This window comes from Stegostoma tigrinum, chromosome 8 (genome assembly GCF_030684315.1).
Source record: "Stegostoma tigrinum isolate sSteTig4 chromosome 8, sSteTig4.hap1, whole genome shotgun sequence".
NCBI classification, from domain to species: domain Eukaryota; kingdom Metazoa; phylum Chordata; class Chondrichthyes; order Orectolobiformes; family Stegostomatidae; genus Stegostoma; species Stegostoma tigrinum.
In genome coordinates this window covers 43,573,396-43,588,909 of record NC_081361.1, presented here as the reverse complement: position 1 = coordinate 43,588,909, position 15,514 = coordinate 43,573,396, and the positions used below count along the sequence as shown (strand labels likewise).

The following is a 15,514-nucleotide window of genomic DNA, read 5'->3' as shown; positions in this document are numbered from 1 at the left end:
AGGTGATGCATTTTGGAAGGTCGAATTTGAAAGCTGAGTACAGGATTAAGGATAGGATTCTTGGCAGTGTGGAGGAACAGCGGGATCTTGGTGTGCAGATACATAGATCCCTTAAAATGGCCACCCAAGTGGACAGGGTTGTTAAGAAAGCATAAGGTGTTTTGGCTTTCATTAGCAGGGGGATTGAGTTTAAGAGTCGTGAGATCTTGTTGCAGCTGTATAACACTTTGGTCAGACCGCACTTGGAATACTGCGTCCAGTTCTGGTCGCCCTATTAGAGGAAAGATGTGGATGCTTTGGAGAGGGTTCAGAGGAGGTTTACCAGGATGCTGCCTGGACTGGAGGGCTTATCTTATGAAGAGAGGTTGACTGAGCTTGGTCTCTTTTCATTGGAGAAAAGGAGGAGGAGAGGGGACCTAATTGAGGTATACAAGATAATGAGAGGCATAGATAGAGTTGATAGCCAGAGACTATTTCCCAGGGCAGAAATGGCTAACACGAGGGGTCATAGTTTTAAGCTGGTTGGAGGAAAGTATAGAGGGGATGTCAGAGGCAGGTTCTTTACGCAGAGAGTTGTGAGAGCATGGAATGCGTTGCCAGCAGCAGTTGTGGAAGCAAGGTCATTGGGGTCATTTAAGAGACTGCTGGACATGCATATGGTCACAGAAATTTGAGGGTGCATACATGAGGATCAATGGTCGGCACAACATTGTAGGCTGAAGGGCCTGTTCTGTGCTGTACTGTTCTATGTTCTACTTGCATTTTAATGAAAAAGCATCCGGTTTCCATTTGTCATCCTAAACCTTCAGGTACTGCTGGATCACATGTCTGAAGGTCAAAAGGCAAAGGAAAAACTGGTGTTCAGATTTTTCCCCACCACTCACTATAAATGGCATTTCAGGCTCACAATACCAAAAGCAGTAACCACACCTGTTCCCATTCAATTATTCCTTTCCTCTTTTCGGGATCATGATTGTGGGCATTACACATAACAGAATCCGTGCTTCAATTCATTTTTAGGGATTTGGATGGTATGGAAAGACTGACAATTATTGTTTACAACACTTTGTATAGCAAAAATAATAGCGAATTACCTTCTGAAGAACTGCAGGAAGTGTGTTCTTACAAATCTAGGTTGGATTTCCATAAATTTAAATCTAGTAGTTCTGAAGGAGTGTCAATAATGTCTGTCTAGAGGGGGAACTTGGATATGTTGGCATTCCTAGGCAATTGCTGCTCTTAGTCTCTAGGTGACGATCAGAGAGTTACAACATAAGATGCTTTGGTGAGATATTGCAATGTATCCCTTAGATGGTACACTGGCAGTGGGAAAGGATTTTTATCTAGTGTGTGCTAATCAAGTGGACTGCTTTACCTTGAAATGGGGTTGAGTCCCTTCAATGCAGAGATCCTGGCATTGGACTGAGGTGGACAAAGTTAGAAGTCACATAACACCAGGTTATAGTCCAACAGGTTTATCTGAAATCACAAGCTTTCACAGCACTGGTCCTTCATCAGGTGAAATGGCCTGCTGAACTATAGCCTGATGTCCTGAGACATTGGACTGGAGTCTCTTCAGTCATGCTGTAATTGTAGACATTTAACATGTGAAGAGCTAGTAGGTAGTTGAGAAGCTCTTGGGGAGTTAGGTTGTGAAAGATTCACCACAAAATACCTAGTCTTTGACTTGCTCTCATTAGGAATGCTGTGTATGTAATTGGACTAGTTGGGTTTCAGAGTATTGTCCAGGATGTTGTCGGAAGGCAATGTGGCAATAACAGCAATTTTGAATGTCAACAGCAGCGGGTTGAACCCTTGTTCAGGACTGCTAACGCACGTACTTTTAAACGTAAGCTATTCGATGGCTATGGCTTTGCAGATTGTCTCCATACCAAATCATTGTTAATAAACTGTTCCACCTTGAAAGAAACATAAAGACAATTTTTTTAAAAATTGCTTCATTTATCAATGCACTTGTTTTTTGAAAATGTCAAAATGCAACTGTTCATCCATTGTGTTTAGAAGGGGTGGGGTGGGGTGGGGGAAGAGAGGGGAGTTCAGCCTCAACCCCCTCTTCAGGTCATGTCTCATTCTAAACACTGAGTAACAGCCCAACTTAGTCAACCTCTCCTCATAGAAAAATCCGACCATGCCCAAAATAAGTCTGGTGAACTTTCTCTAGATAGTTGACAATGCCAGTATTTCTGTCCTTGGACAATGGGACTCAAAACAGGTCACTGTATTCCAGGTGTGGACTAACTAGTGGTTGTCTAGGTGTATTAAAGATATCTCTATTTTAATTCTTCATTCCCTTTGAAATAAAGGCAAACAATCCACTTGACTTCTATTACCTCTTGAACTTGGATGCTAGCTTTTGACTCCCAAAAGACCCCTAAATCCCTGTTTTTCATCTTTCTGTAGTCTTTCTCCGTTTAATATTCAGATCTTCCATCATTCCCACTAACCTGCATGACATCACATTTTCCCACATTATATTCCATCTGCCTAGTTTTGCCCAGTCACTTAACATGTCTATGTCCTTCTGTTTACTGTTAGCCTCACCACTTGCTTTCCTATTTACTTTCGTGTAATCTGTAAACTTGGCAATAGTACATTTACTTCCATCATCCAAATCAATAATATATATTGTAAATGGTTTTGGCTCCAGCACTGATCCCTGTGGCACTCCACTAGTTACAGGGTATGATCCTGAAAACATCCCCTCGTTCCCAACTTTCTTTTCACTCAATACCTGATGGTTACCTTCAACATTACGGGTTCTTGTCTTATTAGTTAACCTACCATGTGGTACTATATTGAATGTCTTGTGGAAATAGGATATATAACATCTGCTGGTTCCTCATTCTATATCCCACTTGTAATCTCAAAGAATTTTAATAGATTTGAGAGGCAAATGTCTCCTTCATGAAACCATGCTGATTCTGCCTGATCATATTATGTATTTATAAGTGCTCCATTTTACATCCTTTATAATGCTCTAACATTTTCCCCAACTACAGATGTTAAGTTAAAACTGGCCTACTGTCATTTTTTTTGTCTCCCTACCATTTAAATAAGCATGTTACATTGGTTTCAAAAGCTGCCATGGTATCTGCTAAGGACTCTTGGAAGGTTACAATTTGGGAATCTCATCTCAACATAGCCACTTCCTTTAAAATCCTAGGAAACAACTCATCAGGTCCAGGTTATCTGGCCTTTAGCACCTGTAGTTTCCGTAGTATATTTTCCATTAGTCATAGTGTGTTTATTTCCTCTTCACTTTCTTTATGCTCTTGATTATTTAGCAATTTTGGAATGCAATTAATGTCTTCACAGTGAAGAGTGACACAGATTATTTGTTCAACTTCGCTACCATTTCCTAGCCCTGCATTATTTCCTCAGCCTCATTCTCTAAGGGGCACAACTTTGCTTTGACATCCATTTAAAGAAGCTCTTGCTGTCCATTTTTATATTATTTATTAGTGTGGCCTCAGTTTGTTTCCTCTCTCAGGTGTTTTTTTTTTCGCCCTTTTAGTTCGCACCACTTCTCTGTCATCCGGACATAAAATTAAGTGACATATTTGACCTAGTTCAGGAGATCTTTACTAGCAACTCAAAAATCAAACTTCAATTTAAAAAAACCAAAAGATAACAAGGTGTAGAGCTGGATGAACACAGCAGGACAAGCAGTGGAGGAGCAGGAACACTGATGTTTCGGGCCTAGATTCTTCAATAAAACCAAAATGATTTCTCCCATTGTACAAGGAAAGTATATGTTATACACTGGTGTTGAAAACAAAGCTTGGTCCTGGCACTGTAAATTTAGTTATACTATTGCCTCTAAATGGGCTGTGAATCACCTCTGGCATATCCAGAGGCAGTAACAGAGAGAATGGTAGAAGGTTAGCGCTTACTGTCTGAAAAGGCAGTGGTGATATAAACCCTAATTGACTTTTAATACTATTTCCATAAGTGCCATTATCTACAAGGCTATGAAACAACGAGTTGACAACTAGCATTAGTTTGAATATGTCAGAAAACCAGTCATAATGGTCACATGTAGAATTAACAAATTTGTGAACACCAAATGTAAAATAGGCGACAGGAGAGCCAAGAGATCAATTTGCTTTTACAAGTCAATAAATGTTTCTTTACTCTGTCCTAGGGATATCTTCCCCAGTCCCAGAGGATGGTGCACTGCCCAGAAACAGAACCCAGCAAATGTCATTTTCAAACAAACAGTCACACCTGCATCACAACTGGAGGATGTAACGCAGATGTTCTTCTTATTCTGTTGCATATTGCCTGAGAGTAAAGAATATTCATAGATCATAGAATCCCTACAGTGTGGGAACAAGCACTTCTGCCCAACAAGTCCACACCGACCCTCACAGCATCCCACCCAGACCCATCCCCCATAAACCACCTAATCTACATATCCTTGAACACTATTGACAATTTAGCATTGCCAATCCACCTAGACTGCACATTATTGGACTGTGGGAGGAAACTGGAGCACCTGGAGAGAACCCATGCAAACACGCAGCGAACGTGCAAACTCCACAGAGATAGACGCCCAAGGGTGGAATTGAACCCAGGTTCCTGGCACGTGTGGCAGCAGTGCTAACCACTGAGCAACCTTGCCACCTCTGAGCCATTACATCACATACCATATACCCACTTTGCCTGGCTGTGTATAGTTTGCCTATCAATATTCAAATCATCTGAATCTGTTCTCAAAGGATACCAAACTCATACATTTCAGGCAATTTTAATCAACCTGTCAACTTTCTTTTAAATTTTAATTACTACCTAAGCTGTTCTGTTTTACTTTTATTTGCAACAGTTGGTGTTAAGGCAGAATAAGTGAAATTGAGACAGAAGAATTATAGACCAAGGAAGAGAACAGTAATAAATGTGGTGAGACAGATAAACATCTCCTCTAGCTTTTCATACCCATCTTCTCATTTTTCTTGCATGTGGTAATTGAAGATATTTACAGACAAATACAGCTGCTCCTGTGTTTTGGTGTCAGTAGTATACACAACCTTTATTTCTTACTCTGACACCATTTTTAGGCTTTTATAATATTATCTGCCAGTGTTGCAGAATGGGGCATTTCCATTTATTTGGCTCAATCTCACTGCCATATATAGCATAACTGTAATACAGTAATATTGCTTAAACCTGCCCACCAATGCATCGTAATCACAGCTACAGAAAACATGCATCAGTTCACTGTGGTATTTGCATTACGTTGAGCCTGGAGCCATGGTGAAATGACCACTTTACTGTCAACAGGTGCACACACTGCTGGGCAGCTGGTTTGCATTGCAGAATGATGTCAACAGTGCAAGTTCAATTCCTATACCCTTAAGGTCACCCTTAAGGTCCTGCCTTCACAAACTCATCTCTTGGCTGAGGGGTTAAAACTCTACTAGTCATCTCCCTTTTTTTCTGATGAAGGGTCTAGGCCCGAAATGTCAGCTTTTGTGCTCCTAAGATGCTGCTTGGCCTGCTTGCTCATCCAGCTCCACACTTTGTTACCTCTAGTCATCTCCCTCTAATGAGAGCACAACCCAAGGTCTTCTGAGGATGATGATGACGACGACTTTACCTTATACACACACTGGGTGTCATTTTTGGCTTTGCACCATTAGTTCTAAGCAAGACAGCCGATATTCTCCTCAAAGAAGCTTTTGAAACTAACAGGAAGAATAAGTTTCCGGTCAATCGGCCTTCTCTGGAATGGAACCCAGGCCACAGAGATGAAAGGACAGTGTTAAATCTTCAAAAAGTGACTGTGTCACCCAGAACCCATCATACAATTAAGTAAAACAAAGATGCTGGGGAGAAAAACCATACAATAATATTTTTAATTCAGAAGGTAAATACAGACAAGTTCGCTGAATGAAGATGGGCTATCCATTCATAAAGACACTACAGCTCCCTCAATATCATATCCCTACTTCTACTTGTATAAATGGCTTCTGGATTATTTCTTCCTGTTGGGGAATCATTGGACAGTTTGACAATTTTTTTTCCAAAAGCAATGAGTTGTTCAGGTATGGAACATTTTGCAACAGCAAGTAGTTAATGTGGAAACCACTGCATTATTTAAATACAAATTAGATAAACATATGAAACAGATAATGAGATAGGTTCATAAGGCCATAAGATTATTTTGGGAATTCCTCAACATGCTGATGCAGCCACAATCTGACAAATCACTCAATTTTGTACTGTATATTTGCATAGCTTTCCAGTGGTTTTTGACCACCTTTCTTGACTTGCAAACTCAAGGTTTGGTCGGGAAGTGATTACCACATTGAATAAGTTTGCATTTCGTGTTTGAACTTCTGTCTTCTTCTATCATCGAATCAGATTCAGAAAGTGAATTCAAACTATATTTCTGTATCAGTTACAACTTTATATACACATCCTTTTAAAGGTATGATCCCTTTACAACTGAAAAAGTCTTATATTGCCATAGGGAAACTTGGGCTAACAATGATTTCATATATAGGAAGTGATCAACACAACTGTACAACTGAAAATGGTGATCGGTTCTGGCCAACTATATGCAAGTAGATGCAGAATTAAATTGAATGGCAGGATTTCAGGAAGCTTGAGTGGGCTTGTGGCGAAACAGTAGTGCATCTGATTACAGGTTAGAAGGTTGTGTTCAAATCACATCAGGCTCAAGATATTTGAACGCACCTAAGCTCCCTGGATTTAGGCCACTCTCGTGGCATAGTGGCAGCGTCCTTATCCTTGAACTGGGAGGTTCAGGTTCAAGTCCAATCTACTCCAGAGGTGACGCTGTAGACATGCTCACCAAGCCAGTGAGTTTGGCTGTAAATGTTGCGTCATCCTGCTAGGTAACATCATCAGTACGCTTCCAGTGAAGCATTGGTGTTCTGCCCTGATTGTTATTTATATGCCTCAGTTGGTTGGGGTGTTTGGTACCACTTCCAATTCTGTTTTCCAATGGTCTGTACACAGTGTCTAGCTCAATTTGTTTGTTGATGGAGATCCAGTTAGAATACAACGTCTCCAGGAATTGTCTGGAGTGTCTCTCTTTGGTTTGTGAGATTACGGATGTGAACTTGTGTCCCTCACTGTCCATGTGCAGTGAGACTAGTGAGAATTGGTTGTGTCTCCTGGTGGCTAGTTGGTGTTTGTGTATCCATATTGTCAGTTTTCGTCTGGTTTGGCCCATGTAGTGTTTCTCACAGTCTCACAGGTAATATACAAAATACCTCGGTTTTGAGAGTTTTGGGTTTGGGATCCTTTACGTTCGTCAGTAGCCGTCAGAGCGCGGTTGTTGGTTTGTGGCTACTCTGATACCTAGGGGTCTGAGTAGTCTTGTGGTCATCTCTGACATGTCCTTGATGAATGGTAGGGTGATTAGTGAGCCTGGTCGTGTTGTGTCTTCCTGTTGTGGTCTGTCTTGGAGGTAACAGCGGAATGTGCATTTCGGGTATCCATTACCCTTTTGAAGACTCCGTATAGGTGCTCCTGTGCAGCAACCCAGAAGTATGCAAAGCATGAATGTGTTCTGGCTCGTTTAAATAGTGTCCCAATGCAGCTCCATTTGAGGGCGTTGGGGAGGTTGCTAGTGTAAATAGAGTATCTGGCCGTATCAGTTTTGACGTTTTGAATGATGAAGAGAACAACCAACTACCCTTCCTGGACAAAACAGGAGAACGCAGAAAAAAACTAGAAACTCCAAACGAGTGTATACAGAAAGACCACACGTACGGACAAGATACTCAATTACCACAAACCAACAACCACGCTAATGACGGCTACTGACAAACAAAGGATCCCAAACCCAAAACCAGCAAAACTAGGGTAATATACAAAATACCTGAGAGACTGGAGAGAACTGCTACATAGACTAAACTGGAAGAAAACTGACAATACGGATACATGAACACCAACTAGCCACCAAAAGACACAACTGATTCTCACTTGTCTCACTACACTTGGACAAAGAGGGACATGAATGCGACTGGGACAACACATCGACAATCACAAAAGCCAAAAGACAGACATGCCAGGGAATCCTGGAGGCCTGGTTAGCTAATCAGAACGCCAACAAATACATTGAGTTAGACCCGGTCTATAAACCACTGAGAAACAGAACTGGAAGTGGTACTGAATGGCCCAACAAACTGAGACTTATAAATAACAAGTGGGACAGAACACCGATGCTTCAACAGAGGCATACTGATGATGTTACCGAGCAGGGTTACAAAATATTTGCAACCAAACCCACCAGCTGGACGAGTGTGTCGACAACTTCATCCACAACCTGAGCTACAAATCTTCTCGAAAAAGAACTTTATACTCTAGGAGGTATGGAATAACATGTCTGTACAGGTTATTTAATCTATTTTTCTAATCAATGAGTTTTGAGAAGATTTGTAGCTCAGGTTGAGGTTCTGGTTGTAAGTTTGCTCGCTGAGCTGGGAGGTTCGTTTTCAGACTTTTCGTCACTATTCCAGGTAACATCATCGATGAGCCTCCGGTGAAGCGCTGGTGTTATGTCCAGCTTTCTATTTATCTGTTTAGGTTTCCTTGGGTTGGTGATGTCATTTCCTGTTCTTTTTCTCAGAGGGTGGTAGATGGGCTCCAAATCAATGTGTTTGTTGATGGAATTCCGGTCGGAATGCCATGCTTCTAGGAATTCTCGTGCGTGTCTCTGTTTGGCTTGTCCTAGGATGGATGTGTTGTCCCAATCACACTACAGCACAGAGCAACTACAAAGAGCAGAAGAAAATCACCTATACAGCATATTCAAAAAGAACGGGTACCCAATGAACACAGTCTGCCGATTTCTCAGCAACAAACCCAAACAGACAAAATGTGCCCAGAAACCATAACCACCCTCCCCTACATCAAAGACATCTCAAATGACTGCCAGACTACTCAGACCTCTTGGCATCACGGTAGCCCGCAAACCCACCACACTAAACCAGCAGCTAATGAGCTTAAAAGACCCGATTAGGATAAGCAAAACAAACATCATTTACAAAATACCTTTCAAGATCTGTGACAAACAGACAGAAAGCTAGCCACCAGGATACATGAACATCAACTAGCCACAAAACGACATGACCCACTATCACTCGTATCCTTACATACAGATGAGGAAGAACACCACTTTGATTGGGACAACTCATCCATCCTAGGACAAGCCAAACAGAGACATGCACGAGAATTCCTAGAAGCATGGCATTCCAACCGGAATTCCATCAACAAACACATTGATTGGGAGCCCATCTACCACCCTCAGAAAAAGAACAGGAAATGACATCACCAACACAGGAAACAACACCAACAACCCAAGGAAATCTAAACACAAATAGAAAGCAGGACATAACACCAGCGCTTCACCGGAGGCTCACTGATGATGTTACCTAGAATGGTGACGAAACGTCTGAAAACTAACCTTCCAGCTCAGCGAACAAACTTATATCCAGATTAAATAATCTTTTTTTCAGCAAGCTTGATTTATTGTAAAACCACAACATACACAGTGCTTAATGACAAAGTGGAAAAAGTAAATTTACCCGAGTTAACATTTCGGGTCCAGTGACCCTTCTCAGAATTGTTCTGAGGAAGCGTCACCAGACTCGAAATGTTAACTCTTTTTTTCCTTCACAGATGCTGCCAGATCTGCTGAGCTTTTCCAGCAACTTTGTTTTTGTTCGATTTACAGCATCTGCAGTTCTTTTGCTTTTTAAGTTTACCCGATTTTCTCCAACTTCCCTGAAAGTAATGGCTCATAATGGACTATGATTGCATGAACTCTTCATCCTCAGCCACCCAACCAAAGAGACCATTCTTCATGTAGTTGCTGGAGAGCGAGTATCCAATTACTTAACTTGATAGTTGCCACCTGTTCCCTTTTCATGGGAGAAGTTAAGAGTTTTGAACGACGAAGGAACATAAAACCGAAGTCGCTAGAAAAGCTCGGCAGGTCTGGCAGCATCTTGAGAAGAAAAATCAGAGTTAACATTTTGAGTCCAGTGACCCTTCCTCTGAACTGGTAGGTAGGAAAATGCCAGTTTATGTAGAAAATGGGGAGGGGGAATAAGGAGTAAGTGATAGGTGGGGGTAGAGCACAAAGACGAAGAAGAACAGATGAATTGACAAAGAATTTGATAACGATCTGGCTGGGAGGGTGAATACAGACTGTTAGTGGTTAAGAATTGGTAGTGTGTAGTGTGTAACAGCAGGCTGTGTGTTAACAAGGCCTGGTGTGAGAGGTAGGGGACTAGGACATGGGAGAGCTCAGGCCTGAAAACTATTGAACTTGATATGGAGTCCAGAGGGCTGCAGGATTCCCAAGTGGAAAATGAGGTGTTGTTCTTCCACACGTGCACTGAGCTTTGCTGGAACACTGCTGTGAGCTTGAGCCGATGATGTTGGCCAGGGAATAGGGTGGTGTGTTAAAGTGACAGGCAACTGGAAGCTCAGGGTCTTTTTTTGCAAGCAGAACATAGATGTTCTGCAAAGTGTCTATCCAGCCTACACTTTGGGGAAACAACGTGGAGGGGGCTTCATCTGGAAGGTATGCTTTGAGCCCCCCCCGATACGAGGAAGGGAGGCAGGTAGGTAAATGAGCAGGTGTTACACCTTTGGTGTTTGCAAGGGGAAGGTTCTGTGGGGGGAGGGGGTTGCTTGAGTGAAGATAAAGCAGACCATTGTGTCCTGGAACAAACGGTCTCTGCGAACGCAGACAACAGAGCACAGGGGAATGTGTCTCTGGAGGTGGCATCTTGCTGGAAGTGGCAGAAATGGCATTTGATGATCTTCTGAATCTGGATGCTAGTGGAATGGTAGGTAAAGACAAGGAGAGCCCTATTGCTGTTGTGGGAGGGGAAGGGGGAGGTGAGGACAGAAGCACGGGAGATGGGTTGGACCCGGTTGAGGGCCCTGTCAACAATGGAACTGGGGATTCCTCAGTTGAGGAAGATGATGGACATTTCAGACGCTCCCTTGTCAAAGTTGGCCTCATCTGAACATGTACAATGGAGACGGAGGAACTGAGAGAATGGGATGGAGTCTTTACAGGAAGCAGGGTGTGAGGACGTATAGTCCAGGCAGCTGGGGAGGTCATGGGTTTATACCGGATATTAGTGGCCAGTCTATCCCCAGAATTGGAAACAGAAATGTCGAGGACAGGAAGGGAGGAGTCAGAGATAGACCAGGTGAAATTGAGGGTGGCTGGAAATTGGAAGTAACAATCAACGAACTGTTCCAATTCCAGACGAGAGGGGGAAGCAGCAGCAATGATATATCAATAATATCGGAGAAAGAATTGTGGGTGGGGCTGGAATAGACCTGGAACAAGAAATGTTCCATGTACCCTATCAAGGGACAGGCATACCTGGGGCCCATGCGGGATCCATGGCAACCCCTCTGACCTGAAGTCTTAAAAGAGAAGTGGAGTGTGAGGATGAGCTCGGCCAAGCAGAAGAGGGTGGTGGGTTGAGATGGTTCGGGCCTTTGCTCCAGGAAGAAGCAGAAAGCTCTGAGACCATCCTGGCAGGGAAAGTACATATAAAGCAATTGCATGTCCATGGTAAAGAGGAGGCAGCTGGAGTCGACAAACTGTAAATTTTGAAACTGGCAAAAAGCAGAGGAATCACTGATGTATGTGGGATGTACTTGGATAATGAAGGCCTTCTTGTGGTGCACTGGTAGCATCACTAGCCCTGAACCAGGAGGCCCATATTCAAGTTCAACATGCTCCAGGTATGTAATCGCATCTCTGAACAGGTTGATTAAAAAAATTGTTTAATTTAAAAAAATGTTTTGAATGATTTGGGGGAAATATAGAATACACAAGCATCACCGCTTAAAAAATAAATAAAGTTTTAAATTCAATTCATACCACAGTGAGCAGGATCAAATGAAAACTCACTGTTTCTATCGCACTTCCATCTCGGGTGAATTGGACAATATTCCTGCCTGATTATGCAGTGCTGATGAGCAGAGATGTCCAACCTCTCCTTGTATCTCATGGCGATCGTTACATTTTCGATGCTACTTTGAGAGGACCATCCAATGCAAAACAGGCGATGCAGCCTGGGACATGATATCTTCCAGTCTTGTACCAGTGGGAAATTAGCTCACTGAATTATTGCTGAAGTCCCACAAACAAAACGTTGCAACAATTGTTTAATTTATTAAGTGGAGGTGAAACAATCAAATAGTTTAAATAACCTAACTGGTAGTTATGCAAACAATAGAGGTCTAAAAGATCAATGTAAAACCTGTTTGCTGAAAAGGCTGCCAGGTGCTCCGTTTCTTAAATCTGACTTTCCATGACCATTACAAACTAATTCCAAAGAAAAGACTGCACTCAGCCAAATGCACAGCCCGTTTTGGAATCACTGCTGGTCAGGATCACAGATCATAGGGGACTGGACATGTCTGATACTGTCCTTCATATGATGGAAGGAGGGGCGACGGACGAGGGGAAGAGTGCAACTATGTGTTGTAAGCTGAGAGAAAGTCTCAGGGTCACACTGAGTGCAATAACTCAAACTCCTTCAGCCCGTTGGTTCAGTCACACACGAGTTTCGACAATCGTGTTGGCTAGCAACACTGGACTGGACATTAGTAAGCACCACTGTACAATGCATTTACGTATGGAGTTTTTAAAAAAAAGAGTTGCAGTGGTAGCTTCCCACCTCCGGGCTACCAGTCCTGAGTTCAAGTCCCCACCTGCTCTAGAGGTGTGTCTTTACATTTTCTGGAACCGATAGATGAGAAAACATCTAGAATCCATTCACAGCATTAGGATCCGTCCGGTGTAACGTTATCATTAGTGTAAGAAATAAGCTATCCCGGGGCATGGGGCAAGCGTTTAGGAAAGGAGAGATGTAAAGACATGATGAGAAGCCGATACGTTTCGGAAAGAAAGCGCAGTATTTGCCTTTGTAGAAATTTGTCCTTCGTGAAGCAGCGATGCAGATACCTTCAAGAGTGGCAGAGCCCCTGACAAATCGCTGAGCGCCTAGCGCGAGGCTCTGCAACCAATCGCGATTATCGGGAGGGGGGGCGACCAAAGCTTGGAGCTTTTTCAAAAAAAAACGTACCCAAATAATAAGTTCAACAGCAACTTAACGTAGTCACAGGAAACAGCATCAGTGCAATTCTAACCAGTATTACCTCCACTGAAATGCAGCTGCGTACAGCATCATTGAGAAACACTCAAAAGCAAGTCGCTGCGATGCGAACGCTTCCCATTCACTTGTATCAATTGATTAATACGAGACGCACACGAAAGCGATTAGTTACTGGATACAGAAGTGGTTCAAGCCCCCAACCCACAGAACAACACCAAAACCTTCTTTGTTCAATGCGTGTCCCACTGGACCTTTAAAATCGTGTGTGTTGTTTTTAATTCTTGTACGTTCTCTTTTTAAAAAAACACACAAACAAACAAATATATAGAACCAAGTGTACAACCAGGTTAGTTGCTGAGCTGCTCACTCCCCAACACCGAGCTTCTAGTCGCTGCCTCTCTTCAGCGCTCCGCCGGGGGTGTTCAGCAGTCGCACCGTGCCCGCTTTCTCAGCCGGTCCCCAACACCAGGTCAGCCCCAGGCCGATACTCACCGACTTCGAGGAACCGGGGATAAAACAGCAACGCCTCCAGTACTCCTGCCCCCACTACCCCCCCACCCCCCCGATGTAAACAGCCCAGGAGCACCACAATACTCACAATATGGCGAGTCTCCGCAATGGACATTGGGAAAGAAATCAGCATCTGGAATGAAACTCCAGACTACAACAGTCTTTCTCCCCTCTGCGCACTGGAGGATAAACCAAAAAGCCTCCAGCCCTGCTCCCTTCTTACAGTCACAGCATATACAGTCTATTTTACTGCTCTAACATGCTGATAGACTGGGCTTTTTCCTAAAAAAAAACGTGTTGACATTTTACAATAATTGAATAATAAATTGTGACCTCAATGGGATCAGACAGGTTTCCCCATCCTCAGCCAAACAGCCAGATGTCATAATTTATGAAATCATTCCCTTGTTTTCCACTTTTATCCTTATTGTTCACTGGCATGTTTGCAATTTAATTAAACGATTTATGTTGCAACGACTAAACGACACTCTCTATTTTAATCTCTGTAAATAACGCAATTTTGTAATCGATTTTTGTTGGCAATTATTGAGTGGTCGATATTAGCTGTACTTGAAGGAGGAACTAAAATATCATACAGCAAACTTTGTATCGACTAACATACTAATAATGATAGCTTACCGACGTTGCCACTGAATCAGGACTGAAATGTAGCTACATGTTGACGTTGCTGTACTCTATCACGGACATCCACTTTCCTGTTGCTATAGTGATGCTGCTCTACACTTAGAATTTCCCAATTTTTGTTAAATATGTCATATATACCCCTCGTCTTTGTGTGTGTTTTTTTTGGGAATTATCTTTTAAAAGGGGTATGTAAGTACTTGGCATCTGTTCAGGTGAAACAGAACCCCAGGCTCTCTTCCATAAGTATACTAACGCTCTGTAATTTAATCACAGCCCCGCAATTCTCGCCTGAAATTGAATTAATTACAGATGGTCATCTGATATTCTGATGCCCTCTAGATTTCCCAGATAATCCCGGTGCTTTTGACCGTTACGATATTCGATTAAGGACTGGCTCAATCTTTGACATATTTGGAATTATGCTGTCGAGATTCGCACGTGCAACATATGAAATGCTTATTTCTGATGCGTTCAGTAGACGTCTCTGCAAAATGTGATGCATTATGGTCTGCAACTTTTAAGCAAGTAACCAAAATCTGACAGTGCTATTGGGTTGTGTCTTTCACTGGCACCATCTCAAGAAATTACATGACGGCTAGACGGTTTCACGCTCCCAATTTGGTACATTATCAAGTTGAGTATAATTCCGATAGGATTTCAAAACACGAGTTAACGCTTAAAATACCCTAGGTCTTTACAGCAGTTCTTTTAAAGCCATGAAATCTCTTGTTCGGTCTGCAATCTCACTTTTCAAAGTCACAGAAACAGTCACTAAGCAGAGATACACCTGAAACATCTGCATGCCAACAGTCGGAATTCTGTTTCCATAGCAATACGCATTAGTCAACGCTCAAGGCTTCAATCCTCAAGAAAAGAGAAAAAAAATCTTTGTGAGCAAAGTTGTCTTTTAAAAGGCTAACAACTAATTACAGAACCAGAAATTGCTATTTTGTTTCAGATTTCCAGCATTCGCAGTTTTTTGTTTTATTATAACAACTAATTACTTGTTTTGTTTTATTATAACAACTAATTACTTGTTTTGCAAATTATGTCAGCTCTCAGAGTATTAATCGGCCTATTCGTTCTTAAATGAGACTGACACAATCCTTAATGTGCTCAGTTTGACAATACAACATTTAAAAAAATCACCATGAACTGGCATCCAAGTGGCTGTCTTCATCAGGGAGATTATGAAGATTGCAATGTGG

General features: G+C 42.3%; 1 protein-coding gene across 6 annotated transcripts in view; it reads right to left on the bottom strand.

Moving 5' to 3' along the window:
• rnf2 (ring finger protein 2) overlaps positions 1 to 14,319 on the bottom strand; it is a 48,090-nt gene extending 33,771 nt beyond the window's left edge. Inside the window, exon 1 of one of the 6 annotated variants that reach the window (XM_059647825.1) lies at positions 14,301 to 14,319. Coding sequence is in view for 2 of the 6 variants with exons in the window: in XM_048539856.2 (XP_048395813.1) it covers positions 11,942 to 12,041 (100 nt within the window). In the remaining 4 variants the exon portion in view is untranslated. Of the gene's footprint in view, positions 1 to 11,941; positions 12,337 to 13,494; positions 13,597 to 13,643; positions 13,703 to 13,749; positions 13,857 to 14,300 lie in introns of those variants that run through there. The other 5 variants (XM_048539858.2, XM_048539857.2, XM_048539860.2 and 2 more) reach the window with 5 other exon arrangements.
• Between the last annotated feature and the right edge of the window lie 1,195 nt (positions 14,320 to 15,514).